The sequence below is a fragment of the Myripristis murdjan genome, chromosome 22, assembly GCF_902150065.1.
Source record: "Myripristis murdjan chromosome 22, fMyrMur1.1, whole genome shotgun sequence".
NCBI classification, from domain to species: domain Eukaryota; kingdom Metazoa; phylum Chordata; class Actinopteri; order Holocentriformes; family Holocentridae; genus Myripristis; species Myripristis murdjan.
This window is the reverse complement of record NC_044001.1, coordinates 23,551,627-23,574,224: the sequence shown is the minus strand read 5'-3', so window position 1 is coordinate 23,574,224 and position 22,598 is coordinate 23,551,627. Positions and strand designations below refer to the sequence as shown.

The window sequence follows — 22,598 nt, the reverse complement described above, 5'->3', positions numbered from 1 at the left end:
TTGTTTGTTGAGAATTTCTGACTTTGGTTTCACAGTAATATCATCCAGTTTCTCACATGTACAAATGCACCATAGTCCAAAATGGACTGACGCTTTGGTATCAGTAATTTTATGTCACCAAATGAAGTGAAATGAGGAGGTAAATTACTTGGCGTATTTATTAGTCAAAATACAAAATAATTATTTCTGCCCGGTGGTCTTCACAGTCACAGCAGCTACTGGGTGTACTTCCTCAGTTTTACCAGGAATGCTGAAAAGGAGAAAAAACAATGAGCACACACAACCACACCATATGTACAGCAAATTATATTGTATTAAGACGTGGGAATGTATCTAACCCGTGTGAGACACTTGTTCAGGGTGAGGTCTGGCAATGTAGGGGACACTTCCGAAAGGTGGGTGGTCACTGACAGTCATCTCTGAAACACACCATTAAAAATTGAAGTTAAGGCTGTGCTCCAAAAACACCTGCACCCCTATTAGCAGTGGGCTAATTTCAAATCACCTTGATCATCATCCGACGGTGCATTTTCTACTCTCTGGTGTTGATCTACTATAGGATCTTTCCTGGTGCAGAACCGCCCGTTCTTCTGGCGCGCCGGAGCCACCAACCAATCGCGGACTGGAACCTCGATGATGCGCTCGCACAGCAGGGGGAGTGCCAAACATCGGAGCCCCTCTAGCAGGTCAATGACCTGTGTGATACTGGGTTAGAGAAACAGAGCTGTTCAGTTCCCTGATCTGATTCTGCAATACGATACAATTTGAAACCAACACAACACAACATAGACAGCATGCCAAACCTCCAGTGATGGAAACACAAAGCATAAACAATCAGGTGGAACCACTCTGAGCTGTTCCACCTGACTTGGTGTCTTGTTTTATGTAATTATGTAATTTCCTGTGCTCTAGTGCACTGATGGCTGTCAGTCCAATTGCACCCCCTGTAGTGTCCCGGGACACTAGCAAGCACAATCTTTTGACTCTGATCTTTTTTGTTTTGTTCTGTTTGAGTCATGATTATTTGTACGATGGCATATTAGTGCCATTAGTGTAATAATATTCTGAGAATAAATTTTTAAATTTAGAAGAAAAAAACTCAAATATTATCTGTGATTGAAGTGGTAAATTTATGAGAAAATACGCACAAATTTATGAGAAAAAAATCTAATTTCTAGAGTAAAATCATAAATGTATGAGAAAAAGCTCACAAATAAAGGAAATCGTGGTGATTATAGGCCAGAATCACAATATTATCATCAGCATCTGGACTCTGGAGAAACATTGCTGTGACTTGGGCCGGTTCAGAAGAAAACAATATTGTGATTCTGGGCTAAAATCAGCAGGGTGTCCTTGTTACTAAATCCCACCGCAAAGTAGAATTTGATGAGGTCATCAGCTGCAGGCCTGATGCACGGCGAGCAGCAGCGTCTGCAGAGTGAGGCTGATCCAACCTCACAAAGACAACATGTGCTTTCTTGGCAAAAAAAAAAATATTTTTTTTTTTTGTGAGTTTTTTGTTTTTTGAATTTTTGAGTTTTTCTCAAATTTTGAAGCTTTTTTCTCGGAAATTTACAACTTTAATCTGGGAGAATATCCATGTTTTTTTCTCGGAATATTACCCCCCCTCCCCTGGCTCCATGATTTTTTTCCCCCTGCACCCTGATACGCTGTCATTTATTTGGCCTAATTTGAATTTATTCAAAGTATCTTACTATGGATCATTGTTTTTTATAAAGCCCTGTGCTGCACAGGGATAATACACTGAATGGTAGTTTTTGCACTGAAACAACCTGATGCACATTGATTATTTACCACTCTAACCAGCACTTTATCTGACTGAGCCAGGTATGACACACACTTTGCAAGGTAGACGGCACACACAGCCCCAGGATGGAGATGTGGAATCACAGTGGGTAACACCAAGTGGGGGTTGATCAGGTCAAGAGCAACCTGCAACAGATAAAATCAGCAGAGTTACTCAATAAAATATTAAGAGCCAGTGACCTTGGATGCAGCAATACTTGAATTCTGGTAGTTGATTCCAACACAAGTGAAATTCCACCTCTCAGTACCTGATTTGATACCATGGGAAAATAGAAATGTCATTTAAGATGCACTCGTTTATTCAAAACTCTGCTTCAACAAGTAAACAAAAACGTATGTGAGTATTTAAACCGATCGGGAACATAATAAGAACACTGAGTGCAGGGTTTGACTGACAAGGCTTCTTAGGACTGACACTGATGAGGAAATATAGATTTTTTAACCACAGCTGCCAACATCCAGTACTTTGTGCACTCAGTATCGTGAAATTTGAAGACTACTATGCAAGCAAGCAAGAAACAGACAAGCCACAATCTGATTTTTTTTTTATTTGCCTCTATATCAGTCTAGCTCTAACTGAGTCACAAGTGCAACTTTTGCTTGTAGCTCTCGAGCAGAAAGCAAAGCAGGCCAAGAAAATACTAGTTTCACATTAGAGGAACTGAGTGAAATGTAGCATTACATACATATCATGACTGTGTGCTCGCATTTTGACTCACAGTCTGTACTCATCACTGCAACCCTGTCTCAGTATTTAAACCTACAGGCTAAGGCTACTTTAGATCAAGGGCACTGATTTTCAGTGAGGTGCCACTTTGCATCAATACTACCTATACTAAAAAATCCCTTGTCATTGTAGCATGGCAGTATGTTTTAGTATTGGTATTGTAAAAAATGTTCTTATTGACTTGATGCCTAAGTCTCCATTTGTGTACCTGGTTCTTATTATAATTATCTCTAGTGAGTTTTGGGGCAAAATGCAATGCAACAGAGATATGCAGCACATTAAAAAGTGCGATGTGTAGTATTTAAACATTAATAAATCATTACCATATTAACTTTGGGACAACACTATAACTACTATAAACATTTTTTTCTCACACTGGTGAACAATGGAGGGCTTATAAAGCCAATGGGAAAAAACACCTCCAATATGTTTATATTCAGAAGACACCAATCACCTCGACCATTATTCCAAGGTATTTCAATTAATTTAACAATGACACATTAATGTTTTACAATGCTCCACAAAGCACAGTTTATCTAATGAAATGTGCTCCGCCTGAAACTGAGGTGACTGACTGACCGAGTGAAATCCCCAGCCGGCTAGGAGCGGGGAGGCCGTGCGCAGGTCGGCGTTGTGGAAGCAGACGTTATCGGGCCACTCCTCCCCTCGCTGCAGCCTCCATGACGCACGCCAGCGGTTGTAGTTACACACCGCTGTCTTGTGATGATCCTCCCTGACCTCCACACTCAGGACCTTGCCCTTGGAGCCCACTAGGAAAAAAAAACACACAGAGTACAGCACAGAGTGTCATGTATGTTAACTTCAGACAGAGGCTGTGAACAAAGCATGCAGTAATACAGCACCTGTACTCTATTATGTGCAAAAATATATTAGGGTTTTCTGGAGCACTTTTTGTGATAGATTCTGATTTTTCACCTCACTTTCCTTCACTGTACAGCCAGAAAGATACTTGTTGCTTTAACACTTAAAGTCAGCTGTTGTGCAAATGGTTAATTGTAGAAGGACTTTTGCAGCAAATTGCAGAGGCTTTTTTTTAAGTGTGCATGTGTATTTTTAAAGTGAATAGTGACGTGTCTCTTGCATGTCTGCTATAATGTAATTTAACTGTCCAATGAAAGGTGAGATTAAAAAAAAAAGATTAGCATCCAGTAGACCAACCTCAGTGATGATTTAGAAAGTTATTATGCAAAGCCCAGAATATCATAAACCTTCCTAGTGAGCCCTTGTGGTGAGAGTTTGAGTCAGTCCCTTTAGACTGCAGCTAAAAGCAACCAAAAAGAAGCTGCTCAGCTGCAACAATACCATACTTTCCCTCACGTCCTTGGCCTGTTTCTGCACTGTACATTTTTTCATTTAATATGTATAGTATGTGCTCTACAGATTTTGTTGGCCCTCTATTTCAAATGGCAGTTCTAACCAAGGTTAATCATTTAATTAATTTGACTTTTATTCTGAAGGGCTTCCATTAAGATACAAAATATGCTGTTGAAGCTTTGAACACATTGGATCTTGAATGAGAAAGGTCACAGTGGGGTGGGATGGGGTGTATACAGACCTGCTCGGGACACAAAGAGAGACATAGCCCCTGATCCAGAGCCCGACTCCAACACAATGTCTCCCTCTGTGATGTCCATCATCATCAGCATACTACTTGCATCCTGGGGAGAGAGGGTTGTCCAAAAGAAGACTAAAAATACAAACCAGTTGCTATCCTGGGATGAATTTAAGCAAACCAGATGATTACAGCAGCCTGTCCTCTAAGTAGTGGCTAGCCAGATATTACTTATTATTCATGTCACTTGTGGTAATGTAGTACATTGGAGGCCTGTAAGGCAGTACCTTTGGGTAGGCAATGGCTGGCCCCCTCTTCATATAAAGCACATAGTCCTCCAGGCTGGCACGGCGTACAAGGATGGCCATCCCCAAGTGGGTCCTCAGGAACCTGCCCGAGGGCTGCCCGGCTATCTCATCATGCCCAATAGTCCCCCAGCTGCTATGCAGGCGCATCCCCTCCTGAAGCTTGAACATCTTCCTAAACTCCACCCACCCTTTCTTGCGGTACTCAGCAACCAGAAGCTCCCCGAACACCAGCAAGCTCTCCCCTGGGAGAGTGGCTGACAAGCAGCTACTTCCGTTTTGCTGAGTGTCTGAACCCTTTGGCTGCACGACTGAATCTGAAACATCCTGCTTCAATGCTGGATCCTCTCCTCCCCTTGTGTCCACTTCAGGTTCCTCCTGGTTCTCCTGCCTTAGCTGCAGCACCTCGGGGCTCAGGGAGTCCTGGGGCAGCAGGCGACTGATCCTCTCCAGTGGGGACAGGGGTCGCCTCCTGGACAGCAAGCCTTGCCTGGGAGTCAGGCTGGGCACTGGGGATGAAGAGGCAGAGCTGCCTGCCTCATCCTCATTCTCACTGCCATTCTTGGGCCCAGCTGAAAATGTTCTTACCTCCCATGTCCGTGTGGCTATTTTTAGGAGAGGATGTAACTCCCTGTATCTTTGATGTCCTTGTCTGGATGTGCAAATTCGCACCAGTCTGTGCATAAGTAAAGCCCCTCCTAAAGGCATCTGTACAGCCATGAGAGCAGGTTATAACAGTTAAATCTATGCAGAACTGTCCCTCTTCAATGGAGAATGAAACAGTAGCACTACATCCTTTAGCTTTCAGTCATTCCATTCATTGCAAGTTGCAGTGTAATAGCTGTGGAAGAAGTGAGCATTTGTTGTAACCCTGCCTTGGTGCACTGTATGGTGATCGCCATGCTGGAAAAACACACGTGATTCACGTCATAACTGAGCGACAGGTGTCGTAATTAAAAGCTACCAGCAGGGGGCAGCTTCATAACATCAGCCTCACAGTCACTGCTGATTTTGCCCTGGTCTAATTAAAAGCATCTTGTTTCACGTGGCTGTAGATATTTCAAAATTGTTTATGTGAGCATCGATGGTCTGACTCTGGGTTTGTGGAGGAAATGTCATAATGTGTGATATCAGTACCTCATTCTATTTTGTTATTTAAAAAAAAAAAAAAAACTTTTTCACCTAAAAATTTAAATATAATAAATAAACGGCTATAATGAACGGAATTTTAACTCCACCCGGAGGAAATAACTCGGCTTTTTAACTCCACCCGGAGGAAATAACTCTTACCACACACTGCACACCATGCACATTAAGAACATTATTTGATTAACCACTTATTTATTAAGCAGTACTTATTGCAAGCCTATTAAAGTGTCATCTTCTTCTGATGTCTTCTGATGTTATTATTATTAATTTTTTTTAAAGCTGTGGATACTGCAGCTCTATGCACATTGTATACTTGTATGCACATTGTATACATACTATGCTATGCACAATGTTTTTTGCACATTGTATATTTAGTCCTCTGATGTCATTTTTTAATCTGTGGATACTGCTGGAAAATGTGAATTTCCTTCGGGATGAATAAAGTATCAATCTATCTATCTATCTAAAAATTGCTGTGTAGTGTCCTGGTCCACCATATAGCCATACTGTCTATTCATATTTTCACCTTGTTGATGGTCTGCATCGTTGGATTGCTGATGCCTTCACGTGCTCTCAAAACTGTCGGATTGTAAAAAAGTACATGACCCAACAAAGTGGCATAAATGGTGAAGGAAATTTTGGATGACACTCTGACCGGAGCTATGTCAACTACCTCTACCGTTGGTAAGTTATTTTAGATAGACAGAGGGGAAAATAGCCGGCTGGCTGTATCTAAAAATGCGGACGCGGGAGGGGGAGCACTTTACCGGGACAAGTGAATGCAGCATGTGATAACGTCGCCGTGCGTCACCAGCCAATGGGAAGCCGCGTCACTGACGCGCTAACGCGCATGCCCGCAGCGGACCACACGTGGTTTGTGTAAACCACGCAGACGCAAGTAGCGCTTCAGAAATGGCGGCCGATGGTGGCAGCTCTTCGCTGGGGCTACCTTGCGTTTTTTCTCCCAAATCACGCCAGTACCTAGCTTTGTGTGCCCAAGATGGCAGGCTTCGCATTTGGAACACGGACAGTAAAACACTTCACCAAGAATACGTGCCTTCTGCCCATTTGAGTGCCACTTGTACCTGCATAGCTTGGGGACCATGCCGGACAGTCAAGGTACGTGCGGCTGCTTGGGGATTGCCAGCTAGCTAGCTAGGCCTGGGCAGACGGGCTAGGGTGACAGCAGTCAAAGCAGCGGACATGGACAAACAGTAAAAATGTCATTATTATTATTAGAAGAGACTTGATGAAAGGCGTAGGGCTGCTTGGAGTGTGTGTTCATACCGGCTCAGTCAGAAATCTGCCACAATGATAACGACAGGCAATTAGCCACGTTAGCTGCTAGTTTGTTAGCTAGCTCGCAACAGCTGCGCAGGACGCACATGTTAGTCCCACATGGTAGTTTGGAAAAGTGTTCAGCCTCTTAAGGTTGTTATCTCAGAATCATGCTACTCAAACGTGTACTTGCAGCCGATACAATACCGGTATCCCTGCCGTCATTTTGCGACAGTTCGCGTAACTCAACAAATAAGCTCAATATTTTAAGAGCTTTGGAAGCGTGTGCGCCACCATGACACTTAGCAGGTGGCAGGTGAGATTGAGAAAAGTTTTGCCTCAGTGTGCAGATAGTACAGGCATTAGTAAGTCTGTTAGCGTACAGTGTCTTTAATTTACGCGAAAAAAAATAAGCCCTGCCTTCTTCTCAATCTAAATAAATCTATGATTGAAGTCTAAATAAACCAAATACTTTTATCAGTGCTATTTTTCCTTGGGTTTAGCTCTGCACACCACATCAGTAGTGATTGAACTCACTCAGCTTGCTATTTTTTGGGAGTACCGGGGATATAGCAGATCAGTGAAAGGCAGCATTCATTTTCAGGTGCTACTCTTGTGTTGTGATAGTAAATTAGCAGGTTATTTTTCTAGAGGGGAGATTTTAATATAAATATAAGGACAAAGACTCTGACATACCTTTCATTGCATTTGTGCATCCCAGTGTTGCAAGCTCTGAAGGTTATTGTGCTCTAGAATCAGCTTTATAATTACTGTGCAAATGGATAACAGTGTGATTGTTCACTTTTTTTTTTTCAGGAGGGGCCTCAGAGGAAGAAGAGGAAATCGGAGGCAGGGCAGCCAGAGGAGAGGGCAGACCTGTTGGCGATGGGCACAGCAGCGGGCAGTGTGCTCATCTACAGCACAGCGAAAGGGGCGCTCCACTGCACCCTGGTGAGTTGAAACGTCTAGATTTTGTATGCAGAATGTGCATCGGATACAAACTTTTCCCCCAATGAGTGCTGTCCCCAAAGATCAGCGCTCCTTATCTAACTGGGAATAGCATCACACAGCTTTCTGAGCTCTGCTAAACCTCTGAGCTACAAGCTAGCATGAAATCTCTATACTGCTAGAAATGTTACATTTTTGAGGCCAGTGATTATCAACAGTTATTGGTATACCTTGATTCTCACTCAGCATCGCAATTATTTTCCATCCATGAACAATTTTGTGTGTATATTTCCATCTTTTGATTTCCAACCAGCGCAATCATTATGCACATATGCCAAAACAATGAAGTATTCCAGAATAAATGTGAAACAATAAAATAAGGCTTATCAAAGCTAAATACCTAACAAAAGTAAATGTGCAGCAGCTTTCAGTAAAGTGCTCTTGGTCTTTGAGCAAAGTAAAGTATTTCTGTTAACATACACAAAACACCTTGTGAAGCATGTTGGTACAAACCACTCTTCTTTAAAAAACTGATTGAGTGTCATGCATCAGTTGTCCATGAAAACATGACGATGCATTGTTGCTGTGATTATTTCTCCCAAGCTTACTTACTAATAAATGCTTACTTATTATTTAAGTTGCATGGGTTATTCAGAGTGAGAAAATTCTCAGCATTAGCTTTCTGTCCCAAAAGGTTGTGGTGAGATATTGTGAATATTGTGCAGGTTTCTCTCTTGTGCTCCAAGTCCTCCTCATTGTACTGTGACTGGATTAATTTAACAGTTTGTCACTCTGATTAAATGACGCTTGCTCTTTGTCAGGATGGAGGCCACAGTGGAGGGGTGAATTCTGTCCAGTGGCACCCTGAAGACAGTCTATTGTACAGCGGCTCAGCTGACACACACATCATAGAGTGGGACTTGCAGACGGGCAAGACGCGCTGGTCAGTATCTGCTGCTTTAACTGAGATAGTGTCATTTGAAACAAACGGAAAAGAAAGTAGGAGAGTTTTCTGGTGACAATGAGAGCCAAGCAGACCAAATCACATTGATTTTGTTGGACTTATGTTGACAACATGGCAAGTGAACATAAAGGGTGCGCTCACACTATTCTATTTCCATGCAAAGATTTTGTTTTGTGGTGCAATACACACTTCATCTCTGTAAAAGTCGCCATGACTTAAAGTTTGTAAATCCGTTGTGCAACTGTAGAAATTTTGTTTTTACAAGAAATACTTATGTAATACAAATTATCCATTTGTTAATTGAGATTTAGCAGTTAAGATTTACCAATATATTGTGATTTTATGTGAAATTGTGCATGTTGCAACATAAAAATATTTGTATTTGTACAGGTGCCAAAATAAGTGAACAGCTTCTTGCAGTGGTTAAATCAAGCAGGAAAGTAGAATAAGTAGGTTAAATAATTTGTTATGGAGTTAACCAATCAAACAGCAGATATATAGAGAAGAGGGTTTTTTTGGTAATCACATAGATGCAGGTGGGAAACCAGGGAAGGTGAAACCAAACAAAATACTGTGATCTAAGCAGTCCTCAGATGACCACAGGAAGTGAGCAGTGAGGTGCATCAGTCTGGGGATGGATATAAGGTCATAGAGATTTTGGCTTGTCTAGCAGTACACTATGAGACGAGTAATGTACAAATAAAGAGAATTGAACATGACAGCGACTCTGTCTAGAAGTGGACATTCTTAAAAAATACTGCCAAAAGCCACAAGGAAAATACACAAACTTCTAACAAGCAACCCAAGAACAGCATCCGTAGATGCACTGTATGAGCCTCCACTGCTGTGTCGATCAACAAGAAGAGCGCTGTATACAAGTGAAATGAAAATGTATTGTATTTACGTGGAAGAATAGTGAGGGATAAGTCTGTATTGTATTGAAAAGAACAAAGCTATCGTTCTCACATTTGTGAAGGCAACCAGGGACCGCCTGGACAAACCTGACAAAATCTTCAAGTCTGTTCTCTGCTTAGAATAAAATGGCCATATTTGGTCACATTCAAAACAGCCACGTTTGGTGATAACCTAAAACTATCCACCACCGAAATAAACCCTGCAGTCAAGCACAGTGGTTGGGAGTGATTGTGCAAAATTACCAAAGAATGGCTCAGTTTAATGTTTGGGATTTATTAAGTCATAGTCCTGCCCTCAGTCCAGTAGAGCTGGTGTGGCAGCAGCTTAAACGTGATTGATCTGTCTGAGGATGAAAATCCCCCAAGAAAGATGCCGGAGGCCGACTAATTAATACAGGCAAAGTTACTCCGAGTCGTCAAATGGAGGTCCCAGAAGTTTTCAGTGACAGATTACTTTCTTAAATTTACAGATTCCTTTAAAGTATATGGCATTTCTTCTGTATTGTAGGGCCCTGTGAAATCCATTTAGATTTTCTCCAAATTAATTTCTTTCCCCCAAATTCTGAGTTCCATTTAATTTTTTAAAAAATCTGTGTTTTACAATTTAAGCACATTTTGTTATCAGGGTGTCTAATCCTGTGGTGGATGAATAAGATTTCAAGAATTCAATAAAAAATGCCCACAATTTAATGATTATAATAACATTTGTAACAAAACACTTTTTTTTTTTTTTTTTAAAGAAGTTGCCTCAATAGTTATAAAACTGCCGATGCGGTTGCACAACTTAGTTTGTTGAAGTGATGAGTTCTTCTTTCTAGCACATTGCATGTGTTGGTTTTTGATGGAGGTTTTGATTGTAGGTGGTCATCGCACATACTCCTACGGGTCCAGTCAATCATATGTTGGTAAGACGTTGAGAAAAGTTGTTCTCCTGACTCATAGTAGTTGTTTGGATGTTGCTCTGCTCTAAATTGCTGAATTCCTCAGATTTTTTGGATGACTTCGCTGTCTCATAGGGCCTCTGAGATAATTACCACCCACTGTAGGTTTTGCAAACTTTCAAGCTGAAATGTAGGTCAAATTGTCAAAACTCAGCAGAACCTTCATCAGACCAGCCAGAATGAGTCTTCACAACGTAAGAACCACTACGCACTTTTATACCAGCACTATGGCCATTTTCGTCATAATTGTTGTAAACCTTCAGCAGCCCATATACTGAGAAACCCCACCTCGAGGTTGTTGTTGTAGTCTGCTCACAAAACTGGTCCATATCATGGGGGCCAGACATAAAAACTTCTGTCTAAAAGGTCCTCCGCTGTATTGAAGTAAGCTAGGTGCTATGCCTTGCCAACGCAGGTGTTTTCTGTTCACATTTCTGGTGCTGCACAGGTGATTTCCTGTGATAAAGGCACTGGCTCTTTGAAAAAGGAGGGATAATGTGAGCGCGTCCTAATGCTTCAAAGTAGGCCCGGATGGCAGGGCCTGAAGCCTTCACGAGCAAGCCTTATTTGGACTTAGAGCCTAAAACAGCCAAAACAACATGCCAGCTTAAATTCACTAGCAAGTGAGATGTTACATTGTAGGATATACCGCCATGCTTTACTGTCACTGTATTTCATCATGTGGACCAGTCCTCAGGTGTTTTTTGTTGCTTGCACTTGATGCCACAGGTATCAATCATGAATATTAGTGTCACTATGAATCCTCACTTCACACTTGCTAAATCTCCTGTAAATAACTCGGCTTCACACACCCTCCTAAAACCGGGAAGACCTATGGGGAAAGCCTGCACAACTATTGAATGTCATTCCCCTAAGTTGACTGCTTTGGGGTGGCGGGTGGCCATGACGGGGGTTTATCCTGGTAAATAACAATTAGGGGAGATGTTTGCTAGGGCCATCCCCCTTCATTTTTCCAGCAGTTGGGGAAGAAACAGACGAGACTTTTCTTGGTCTTGAGAAGCTGCAGCATTTATTAAGTGACATAATGTAGCCTGGACTCTGTACATTGACTGACACAATGACAACTTACTGCTCGTACATTGTCAGTGTTACACACTGCTCGATTCCTTAAAAGAGCTACTCTGCTTTTATGGCACTACCTTCCACTGAGATGTCCTTTGAAAAATGAGGGGAGGGAGGATTCTGGGATTTGATGCACTGATCAATGATTCAAAACAATTCCATGATAATGGAACGTATGTTTATCGTGCAAGGGAAAATCATGAGTGGCCCATTGATATTAATGATTGTGTGAAATTTTAGCAGCGGCTTTCATAACTGCTGCAGAATTAATATATGGGAAACACTGAGCTCCTGAGTTTGTAGCTTACATGATAGTAAAATGATCAGCTTGTTTGTTTACCTTTTTAGTCCCAATTCACAGATGAACCTTTATTCAAACAGATCAACATGTGCCCCAGCAACTGTCACATTTTCCCAGAATGTGTTGGATGAATTAGTGTCTTTGTTACTGTTCACCCAGCAAGTGGAAGGCAGACCGGGCGGCAGTGACCAGTTTGTGTGTGAGCCCTGATGGCAAGCTGCTGCTCTCAGCAGGGCATATAATCAAGATGTGGGACTTGGAGACCAAGGAGATATACAGGGTGAGTCTCACTGTTGTTTCATCAGCTGATCCACATTCACATCCACTCATGTCTGAGATAAAGTTCAGCTGTCAGTCTGCACTGTATCCCTGATTGTGTTTCATGTGCCTATAGTAGTGTTTAGACATAGAGGCATCACGTTAGGTAGTTGAGTAAAACCATAGTGAAGCAATGAAGCTTCCACACAACTGGAACACGGCCCGTACATGTTATCCTTGAGCTTGTTTTCTCTCCTCAGAAATTCACAGGCCACTCCACAGCTGTGAGGACCCTGCGCTTTGCCACCACGCGACCTCCAGACAGCAACGGTCTCTACTTCCTGTCCGGGGCAGAGCACGATCGACTCCTCAGTGTATGGTGAGTGCTACAGTTTGACTCTGTTAACCATGGCGGCAATGTGTCTGTCATTCGTCTTGTAAAATGTTTTGCAGGCTTTGTGTTGTGCTTGTGTTTTTGCGGCTCTGATACGAAGTTGTCTTGCTGTAGGCAAGTGCGCGAAGACGGCAATGACAAGAACTCAGTGGTGTCCTTCACACTGACAGACGAGCCCCAGCACATCGACCTCTCAACCTCCACCAGCAAGGAAGAGGTCAGGAAGCACAAACACTTTAATTTATACTCATTGCAGTGGCCCTGGTTGTCTCATGAGTGCCATAATGAATTTCAACATGTTGTCTAATCTTGTGAAATGGTATTATCTCTTTTGTGCAGGCGGTGAGGCTGGCGGTGGTGTGTAAGGATGGGCAGCTGCATCTCTTTGAGCACTTTTTAAATGGGTAAGACCCCTGTAAATATAATGACTTAATACCAAAAGGAAAGCAAAAGATCTGATGTTGCCAAGTCCAGATTTCCCTGGACACCGGATGCTCGCTCAAGAGTTTTTATTAAACTCTGAAGTTCTAATTCGTCAGTTCTTGTGGGTGGACAAGTGTCGATTCATGAAACCAGAATATCACTTGGCCATCTTTGGCGTCTCAGTTAGTGGGATGCTCTTCTCTGATGCGCTTCTGATTTATCTGAACTTTTTTAATCGTGCCATGTTGATGTTTGGCCAAAGAAGCTTGCTCATGGTTCTTCTAAATGTCCTCTCCCACAGGCCCTGTAAGAAGCCCCTGTCACCCTCTTGTTCGGTGCAGATGGCCGGCACACAGGACTCCCCTGTGCCTGTCCCCTTGCTGGCCGCAGCCCTCGGGACAGACACTGGGACTGTGCTGCTGGCCTATGGCAACCACCTACAGCCTGTAATGGAGAGAGTGGTGAGTGACGTGGAGCTGTTGAGCACGGATGAAGGCCACTCTCATGTATACACGTACATGTGTTTTTCACATAAAGGGAGTGGATTAGTTTATTGATCCAATATTGGCATTTTATCAAATATCACATATTAGCCAGTCTTTGACATTTTTGTGATGATATTGGCCAGATTAAACAGCTTTGGCAGCTTCAGTTTATTAAAATAAATTGGTACCATTATAAGTCTTCAAAAGCCCTGCTGGATAGATGGCTTCACTACACCCACTAATTCCCACTCCTCTCTGTATAGGAGATAAACACAGCAGAGAGACACATCTGCTTGACCCGAGACGTCCAGACTACCCTGTCCCTCTCCATGGAAACCGCTGTCTCCAAGGTAACACTCTAGCCTTCAAAGCTCATGAGGGAAGCATAGAGCTTATTTCACTGTCACTGTAATTGACTGTTTTATTCACCAGTCCATTTTTACAAGAAACATGAGGCAAACTGTCATTGTGATTTGACAGAAGAAAACAAAAGACTTGTCTTCCTTCTCAGGTGAAAACCCCAATTGTCAATGCCAAGAGCAGAGTGTTGGTCCCAGGGCTTCCTGGACACCAAGCCCCAATCAAAGGAACTTCACAAGGATCAGAAAAGAGGAAAAAAGGCACAGACACCAAAGAGGTATGTTATCTGTAAGAGGACAGCGCGACTTTTGCTTAAGATACACCAGACACTGTCTGAGTTTCCTGCTGCTGACTTGGTCAGGTTGGCTTACTTTCCCAAAAGCCCAAGCAAGTACATTAACAAACAACGGTTTCAGTTATGAAGACTAACCAATCTGGGGTGCACAGGTTGCGCAAACCGTCATCATAATCAAATGATATAAGTTTGGCAAAACAGTTTCAAGTTCCTGATTGTGTCATAGACCTACAGCTCATGTGCCCGTTAACACTGTGTTTACAACATCCATTGCACGTCTGTCCGTCCTGGGGAGGGATCCCTCCTCTGTTGCTCCCCTGAGGTTTCTTCCTATTTTTCTCCCTGTTAAAGGTGTTTTTTAGGGAGTTGTTCCTCATTTGATATGAGGGTCCAAGGACAGAGCATGTTGTATTTCATGTAAAGCCCTTTGAGACAAATTTGTAATTTGTGATTCTGGGCTATATAAATAAATAAAATTGAAATTGAATTGAATTGAATCAAGCTCTCATGATTTTTTTTTTTTTAACAACAGAAAGCATTATCCATTCTTTAATAGCCTTGCTGCTGTTTTCTTTAGCCTTTAGAGTTTCCCAGAGAACTATGTGGTGAGAGACTCAGACCTTTTATTTTTGACTTCACCTCCTTTGATACAATAAATTGATTGGAAAGAAGGCATAACTTGTGCTGCCCTAGTGAAAAACATTTTATATGCCATTTATTTGGATAAAAAGGTTATTTTTTTTGTAGTTATTATAGTTATATAGTTATATAGTTTTATAGTTATTTATTTTAACATGATTAGGCTAAAAATGTCATGCAGCCAAAGAACAATCCATTAAACACAGTATAATATAGAGAATTTACTTTTTTATGCTTTTTGTGCACTCTTGGGCAGTTACAACATTGTTTGGTTTAAAGTGTTGGATAGACAACTGGATGAATTATTTGCCTCAATCACACTTCAATTATTTTCCAAATGCACTCGAAATATCTGAGCAGCATATCTGTAATATCAAGCTCTGTTCACCTGAAATGAACTGTTGATAAACTATGATCCCCAAAATCCCCAGTAAATGTTGGCTTGTCGCAGCTGATAGTAACTTTTCTGTCTGTGACAACCTTTCCCCTTTCCCCTGTAGATGTCAATAGAGGAGCGACTAGGCGAAATCGATCTGTCTACAGTGAGCTCTGTGAAGGGGGCTCCTAAGGGAACTCCCTCTCTACAGACAGACAACTTTGCAGTGCTGCTGGTACAAGGCTTGGAGAGCAGTGATGCCGGCATCCTCAATGTAAGTACTCTTTTCAGTCTTTGGTCTCAGAAATATAGCATTTTTTTCTATGCACAAAGAGAAGTAAGCTGTTGTATTGAAAAGTAAAACCTTTCCTACCCTGAAAATTTGAGCCGTTTGACTCTCAGGTTTAAAATTTTTGTAAACTCCAACTTAAAGCTGACCTGAAGCGACTAAGAATTGTTTCACAGAAATTTAATCCGAGGCCAGTGTAAATAATTTAATGAGGATCCCAAATGTGCCCATCGTGACTTGAGTCCTGCTGGTCAAGGTGTAAACATAAACCTCAACTTGAGATACTCCAAATGTGAGCATACTGCTAAAACATTTTGTTTTCTCTTAATGCAGAAAGTTTTCCAGACCCGAAAGGACGCTGTGATAAAGAAGACCGTTTCTCGGTTACCCCTCCCTGCTGTCTTGCCATTGGTGGAAGAGGTACGTGCCAGATTGTATTTTGGTGTGTGAGGAAAGATGAACACACTTGTTTTTACAACCAAATTATTTTAGGACCTGCTAACCTGTCCAGTTGTTTCATAACATGCTCAGGAAGTGGAGTTTGTGAAGTCAACCAAATGGGTTTATTCCACTTTTTAATCCCAGCCTTTATCTCCTCCTCTGTAGATCACGAAGAGGCTGCAAGGGCACCCTTTTACGTAAGTCAAAGCTTCACAGTTCAACCCTTAAGAACTTAATTGGCTTATCTTGACATGAAAGTTCATGCAGTATCTGTGTTCACACATTAGACTGTCACTGCTACAGACGCTGTAGTGTTTGTGCTACCCCTTTGTACCAGCTATGTAAACTGTAATGTATTTCATTTGAATTTGGTATGGAAATACAATAAAGCTGTTGACTTTTCCCCAGTACTTACAGAATCACTAACAAAGCACAGCCTAAACTAAGTGGTTTTTGAGTAATTGTGGGATATGTGATAATCCTGATAATCCAGATTCAGATTTATGACAGTGTGAAAATTTACCATATATCCTTTGTCCTCCCTACAGGGCAGTGTTGATGGTACGATGGCTCAAAGCTGTGCTTATGCACCACACCTCATACTTATCCTCGGTGAGTCCACTCTATCAACAGCATGCTAATTTACTGAAAATTTGATAAATCTGTACTGCATAGTATCATAATCCAGATGAAATGTACATTTGACTGTATATTACATACTATATACAGAGTACATACTGTAGGTGCTAGAGACCCAGCTCTTAATGAAGAAGATTTTGAGATGTAGTTTATCTTTTTTTTTTTCACCTCCAAAAAATCCTCCCTTTTTCAGCTGCTCTTGTATTGGTTTAGTCAGCTTCCAGCAATTTTTGCTTATCTATTTATTGTTAACATCCAAGTGCATGTTCTGAGCAGAGTTTCCACCTGTTCCCTCTTATTTAAAAATACAATGTTTGAGTCATAGTTTTTGTAGTCATAGTCAGTTTTGCCTCTCTGAATTAATCTCGGTGCATAACCAACAGCTGCCTGACCTGGTCACCCAACTGGGAGTGCTCTATCACATGATTGAAAGTCGAGTGAGGATGTTTCACAAGCTGACGAAACTGCATGGAAAACTGTATCTCCTCATGACACAGGTACGTCTTGTCGTGCATGGAACTACACACTGACTCTTGCCCCCTGGCCAAAGCGTTTTAATTGGATGGACAAAAATGTTGCTCTTATTGTGAATTGGACGATTAAAAAAATAAGTGCAGTGAGAGGTCCTGGGTACTTTTGGCATTGGTGATAGTTTTCAGTGTGATAAGTACTTCAAAGTCAACCTGAATTTGATTTATCCACATTGAACATACTGTCGTTCTACTCCAGTTTGTGCACTGTAATTTTAACAAACGACAATAATAAATATTTGCAACCAGTATAGTGTCTGTTTTTAAGTGTCAGGGCAGCATGTGGCAGATCGCACTTTGAATTTTTATTTGTAATTACACAGTAAGACATTGGTTACATTTTCTAAGGAAACAAATCAACCATTATTGTGTGATATTTCAGTGATGTATTCTCTCCCAAACTAAATATGTCTTTCCATTGTACCTGGAAAACAAAGCATATACCCTTGTTTATTAAACTAAATGACATCTTAATGCATCAGAATGGAACGCAGGCTTGCAAAACCTCTCTGTTCGGCTTTTTAATGCCTGTTTCCCCTTTGACCACCAGGTGGCAACAAGCGACAGCAGCAACACAGTCACAGATGTGGACCACACAGCCAAGCTGGTGTATGAAGAGGGTAAGTGGTCCCCCTCTTTCTTGTGGAGGTGTTGTGGGTGGCCATGCTCTACCAGACCGCCTCTTGAGCGTCGGCACTTTGATGCTGTCACAATTTGTAATCTAAAAAAAAAAAAAAAGTACACCTATCAAAACAGTGAAGCATCAGCGCCTCCACCAATAGCAGTACCAGCCAGGTGAGCTGGGGGTGTACTGCTTCCTCTGTGGTAATTGACAGCAATAAGCGGTTGGGCCAAATTTGGCTCCTCAGTTGGCAGCCTTGTTTACACAGAGTGCATGATTTCAGATGTATGAGTGACTAGACTCATGTCTACTAGAATGCAACAGGTCATATTGACACTGTGTTGGAATTGCTACCTTGCCAGAGTAATTTTTACTCCTTATTTTGACTGACGTTCATCATCAATGTCAGTGCACGCTAAATCATTGGGTGACGCATGTTCAGAAAGAGTACACTGAATTGGTAAAGATTTATGAAGGCAATTTTGTCTGCCATGCAGCCACTCTTGACGATGCACCGCACGCAAACAAGACTCCTGTTGCCTGGCAACCTGACCAGCAGCGTTCAGATCCTCCCCTTTGAGCAGAACAACAAGGCCCTGTTCTGTTCGCTCTCATTTCTCATTACCGTACTGTATAAAATGCATTATTGAACCACAGACAAAATTGGCTTTCATGAAACAATTAAGCTGAGCTTTGCGTTCCAATACCCCTCCGAATAGTCGGGAATGTGAAGGTCCTTTTTTTTTTTTTTTTTTGTCAAAGTTGACGAAAAAGCAGCACACGGACAGGGGGTTGTTACACTCCTGTTTGGATGCTGCTGTGAGGTGGGCTTGTTATAGGACCGTCAGGAATCCAACATGGAAGCTGACAGGAAGCTGTAGACTTCCTTTTTAAACAGCAGGCATGTTCTCTCAGAGTCAGTGGACCATAGATGGTTCAGTTACTGTTTTAACACTTGAACGCTTTGGTTGGGTGTGACTAATTTGTTTTTCAGTTACATATAGTCAGTGTACTCTCTAATCTCATTGGTCATTATCAGGCATCGTTCACCTGTTGGCACTGGTTTAAGCATAAAGATGGTTTGTGGTTTGGTGCCAAATTTATGCCAATGCAAGTGTTTACAGCTCTGTATTGATGCGTCTTCATGTGACCCATATCTGCGAACTGAACCACCTAGAGCCACGGTCTGCCTGCGTGTTTTGGAGGTTTCTGAACACACTAGTCTACGTCCTTCGTGTCTATGTCCTTCCCTTCCTGAAATGTCAGTTTTTAACTCTTGGAAAACTTAAACAGATCTCAAGTCGACTTTAGAAAGAATTTATTTTGGAATAAAATACGGCGATGATGGTAATGAGCTCACACCCCTGCAGTAGGTATCACATGGCTGCAGTATTGTGGTAATGCGGTTATCCTCACAGCCGTAGTTCACTGTTAGGACATGTGGTGGTGTCCAACTCCAGAATAATGTTTTGTGATGCCTCTTGCCATGACCTCCCCAGCTCATCCCTCATTTAGCAAATCCTTGTTGTCTTCTGTGAGAACAGGTTGACTGGAAAGCAGAGGGGGATGGGGGGGGCATAGGGTGACCAAGCAAACCACATAGTTACAGTCACTAGTGGTCCACTTGGCTGCAGCTACAGCAGCATTTTGACTCAAAGCCGTAAGTCGGTCTTTACAGGTTTGAGTGGTATGGTTACAATTTGGCCTTTTGAGATGCAAGTAATAACTCAGAAATAATACACATTATAATGCTGCCACTTCAGTTTTAGACATGTAGTCATTTTTATGAGAAGGCTCATTTTCCCACACACAGCAGCACCATTTAAATAACCTACCTGTAACTCCCTGTGATTTTAAATTATGGAGTTGATTGACACACATTACAAGTAATGGTAATGATCATTCAAGTTGACCCACTTGGTCCTCTACTTTACATTCATAGCACATACTCTTTTCAGTGGAAATACACAAGCGTGACCCGTTGACTAGTGTGCATTGTGCATGGAACATGTTATAAAAATGACTTTTAATGAATTCAGTCACTTCATGTAAATTCTCCATCCATTTTCCATACCCACTTATTCCTAATCAGGATCATTAGGGGCTGGAGTCTATCCCAGCATGCATTGGGCAGAAAGCAACAAAACAGGGCAACGAACTGGACAGGCTGTTCAGCACAGCATTAATACACGCTTTCTAGTTAAAGGCCAAGTTAAAGGCATTAATTCACCTGACCTGCATGTCTTTGTACTGTGGAAAGAAACCCATGCAGACTTCACACAGAAGGGACCAGAGCTGAGACTGGAACCCACAACCTTCTTACTGAGGCGACAGTGTTGACCACTGAACAACTACTGCCATTTCTGCACACACGTGTGCTGGCCTGGTTCTGAAAAATATATTTTTTTAACATGGTCAGATTATCAACTACAGTACAAATTGTCGCTATAAGGGACTTTTGGTTGTATGCAGCTCTTTTTCGGAACTGTTCAGTTTCTCTCCGGCCACGACAACAAAGCCCTCCTATGTTGCCGCAGGCTGCTTGAGGGCAGGTCCAGTGTGCTTTGACCCTACTCTGGACATGGTGCATCTGAGGCGCGGCTCAGTACAACTCAGCACACATAAACTAGTAATGGAACGATGCAGATCGGCGGCACACAGTACGACTGCGCAGCCAAAGGTGCCATTGGAAAAACAGTATTTGTTGCCTTGTGTCAATTCTGTGACCAGTTTTATTATGTTACCTCTGCTGTTTAAATATTGCTTATAATTACCTGTGCCTTTTACCCTCATTCTCCTGTACTCTGTGAGCATATTTACAAATGATATAGATGAGTAATATTTCGAAATTGGAGAACTGCAAATGTATCCTAGCCCGAGGCTCATCATGCCTTCAGGAGATACCTCTAGGCTGACCTGTCGGGCTGAATGCCATCTGCAAATCGTATTGACACTATACTCTCCTGGGCCACGGAGCCAGTATGGCCGTGCTGTGGTATTGAAATGCAAATAGCTGTGGTTTCCCATAGAATATGGAATAAATACAATAGAACAACACTGCACAATCAACAGAGGGAGCCCAAGGAGGTGATCGTACCTCACGTCACACATGAATTGTGCATCTCACTATGTATGCAGTCCTTGCCAAAGACGGTGCTCTTTTTACAGTTCTTTTATGTTGTACTATGTTTTTCTGATGATTGTTGAAGCATGTGAGGCGAGACAAATTTCCATGTGAATGGACAATTGAGGATTATTTTAATATAAAACCAAGAGTACTGTCAACAGAGGAAGCATTTCTATTTGTTTTTCAGTGTCTTCCCATCACATCAGTATACTAATGCATTGGGCTTGTGCTGGTATTTGTATAAGATAGTGAACATCTTAATTTTCTGTCTCTGTGGCACCACCAACTGATTTCTTTTTCTTTGCCATTTGTAGAATCATCCGATGAAGATGAGGCCTCCGGCGATGAAGGTCTTCCTGACGACAACTCTGATGTAAGTTGGGACAAACTGACCAGTCAGGGAGGCTCGTCTTTGTTGCTTTGTCAGTGACATTCAAGTCTGTACATAATTTGATAACAGTTGAACACTCAGTGCTGCGTTTTTTTCTGTTCTCAGAATTGGGAAGAGGAAGAGGTGATGGAGGAAACGATGGAACAAGACATGGAAGGGCAAGCAGACGAAGAGGAGGAGGATCAAGACAGCAGAACAGAATCCAAAGCTAACGGGGAAGAAGATATGGAGCACGAGAATGAAAGTGAAGAGGAATGAGAATGAATGAGTGGAAATGCCAATGCTACACAAATTGGAAAGAAAATGGACCTGAAAGATTTATATATACTTTTCATTTTATTTTCATGCTTTTGGTTTTATTATCAGAACAAAGTATGGTTTTACGGAATCACAAGCAAGGGACAGGAAACATCGGGACTTGGGCAGTGTGGGCCCCTGACATGCCACAACACAGTTCAGCCACTAGGGCGGTGAGGTCTCGCTCCCTCTACTTCCCCCCATCTGAGCAATGGTCGATACATTTGGGAAGGAAAAAAAAAAGCAAACTTCTGCTGTGTAAGTCCTGCCTCTTACATCCTCCATTCAGTCTGCATCCCAATGCTACAGCCTCCGAATGCTTTCACTTGCACACCTGTACGGATTTCCATTGAAAATGACTGAAATATAACTTTAACTTGGCTCCGTTCATGCGCCACTTCGCCGCCTCCATTCCAAATCTTGTAACATCCATTATGTAACATGAATAATATTGCAGCATACTGGTATGTTCTGCTCAACAGTAGATGACACAGCACTCTGCCAGTGCTTGATTTATCCCATCCCAACTGCTATGTAGCCAGCCTGGAAGACCTGTAGCTGTTGGAGCACATGAATGCAAAACATGAGGTTGGGTCTAGAATTGGGATGCAGAGCCCAGATTTTTTTTTTTTTTCCTTTTGTACAGAATACTGTTTGTTCCAGAGGTGGGCTTACCAGAAGTGGCCATACATCATGTCCACACACAATGTAAATCTGTATGTACAGTGCAGTGTTTGTATGAGCTCTTCCCTCAGCAGTTATACCCAGAAATCCTTGGAATTAAATGAATTCCTGTAAAGTCTTCTCATGAATGCTGTTTTTTTATTTCTACTTCTGTTTCATTCTTCTTGTTTTAAGTGTTCTCTTTTGTGCATTTAATTTTTGGGCATGCTTTCATGTCCGTGGCCTTGAACCCATAGCCGCAGGGGCAACTTGAGAAAAAGAAAATGTGAACTTTGCTCAAATAGGTGAATAAATGGGTTTTCAAAATGGCTTATTGTGTTTTGGTGCAGAGGATATGA

General features: G+C 42.0%; 2 protein-coding genes across 2 annotated transcripts; one reads left to right on the top strand and one right to left on the bottom strand.

The window, feature by feature from the left end:
• Positions 1-88: 88 nt before the first annotated feature.
• Positions 89-5,345, bottom strand: trmt61b (tRNA methyltransferase 61B). Its single transcript, XM_030044323.1, has 7 exons — positions 4,415-5,345; positions 4,131-4,233; positions 3,134-3,324; positions 1,862-1,953; positions 506-705; positions 339-419; positions 89-250 (listed from the first exon to the last, which is right to left on the bottom strand). Exons 1-7 carry the CDS (start codon positions 5,150-5,152, stop codon positions 216-218), a joined length of 1,440 nt encoding a protein of 479 aa, XP_029900183.1. The 5' UTR covers positions 5,153-5,345; the 3' UTR covers positions 89-215.
• A 1,148-nt stretch (positions 5,346-6,493) lies between these two features.
• wdr43 (WD repeat domain 43) lies at positions 6,494-22,380 on the top strand. The gene is made up of 18 exons (XM_030044322.1): positions 6,494-6,700; positions 7,676-7,810; positions 8,629-8,750; positions 12,170-12,290; positions 12,529-12,647; positions 12,777-12,879; positions 13,002-13,066; positions 13,387-13,546; positions 13,834-13,920; positions 14,082-14,207; positions 15,365-15,514; positions 15,863-15,949; positions 16,136-16,167; positions 16,519-16,582; positions 16,993-17,106; positions 17,690-17,759; positions 21,203-21,261; positions 21,385-22,380. Exons 1-18 carry the CDS (start codon positions 6,494-6,496, stop codon positions 21,535-21,537), a joined length of 1,974 nt encoding a protein of 657 aa, XP_029900182.1. The 3' UTR covers positions 21,538-22,380.
• The last annotated feature ends 218 nt before the right edge of the window (positions 22,381-22,598 follow it).

Bases quoted from the DNA above. Each gene is read 5' to 3' on its own strand.
- trmt61b (XM_030044323.1), bottom strand. From the start codon at position 5,152: ATGGCTGTACAGATGCCTTTAGGAGGGGCTTTACTTATGCACAGACTG. The intron at 4,234-4,414 runs GTACTGCCTTAC...CTCTCTCCCCAG, and splicing joins CAGCCATTGCCTACCCAAAG to GATGCAAGTAGTATGCTGAT. The intron at 706-1,861 runs GTGTGTGTCATA...TCTCTAACCCAG, and splicing joins TGTGCCGTCTACCTTGCAAA to TATCACACAGGTCATTGACC.
- wdr43 (XM_030044322.1), top strand. From the start codon at position 6,494: ATGGCGGCCGATGGTGGCAGCTCTTCGCTGGGGCTACCTTGCGTTTTT. The intron at 13,547-13,833 runs GTGAGTGACGTG...CTCTCTGTATAG, and splicing joins AGCCTGTAATGGAGAGAGTG to GAGATAAACACAGCAGAGAG. The intron at 15,515-15,862 runs GTAAGTACTCTT...CTCTTAATGCAG, and splicing joins GTGATGCCGGCATCCTCAAT to AAAGTTTTCCAGACCCGAAA.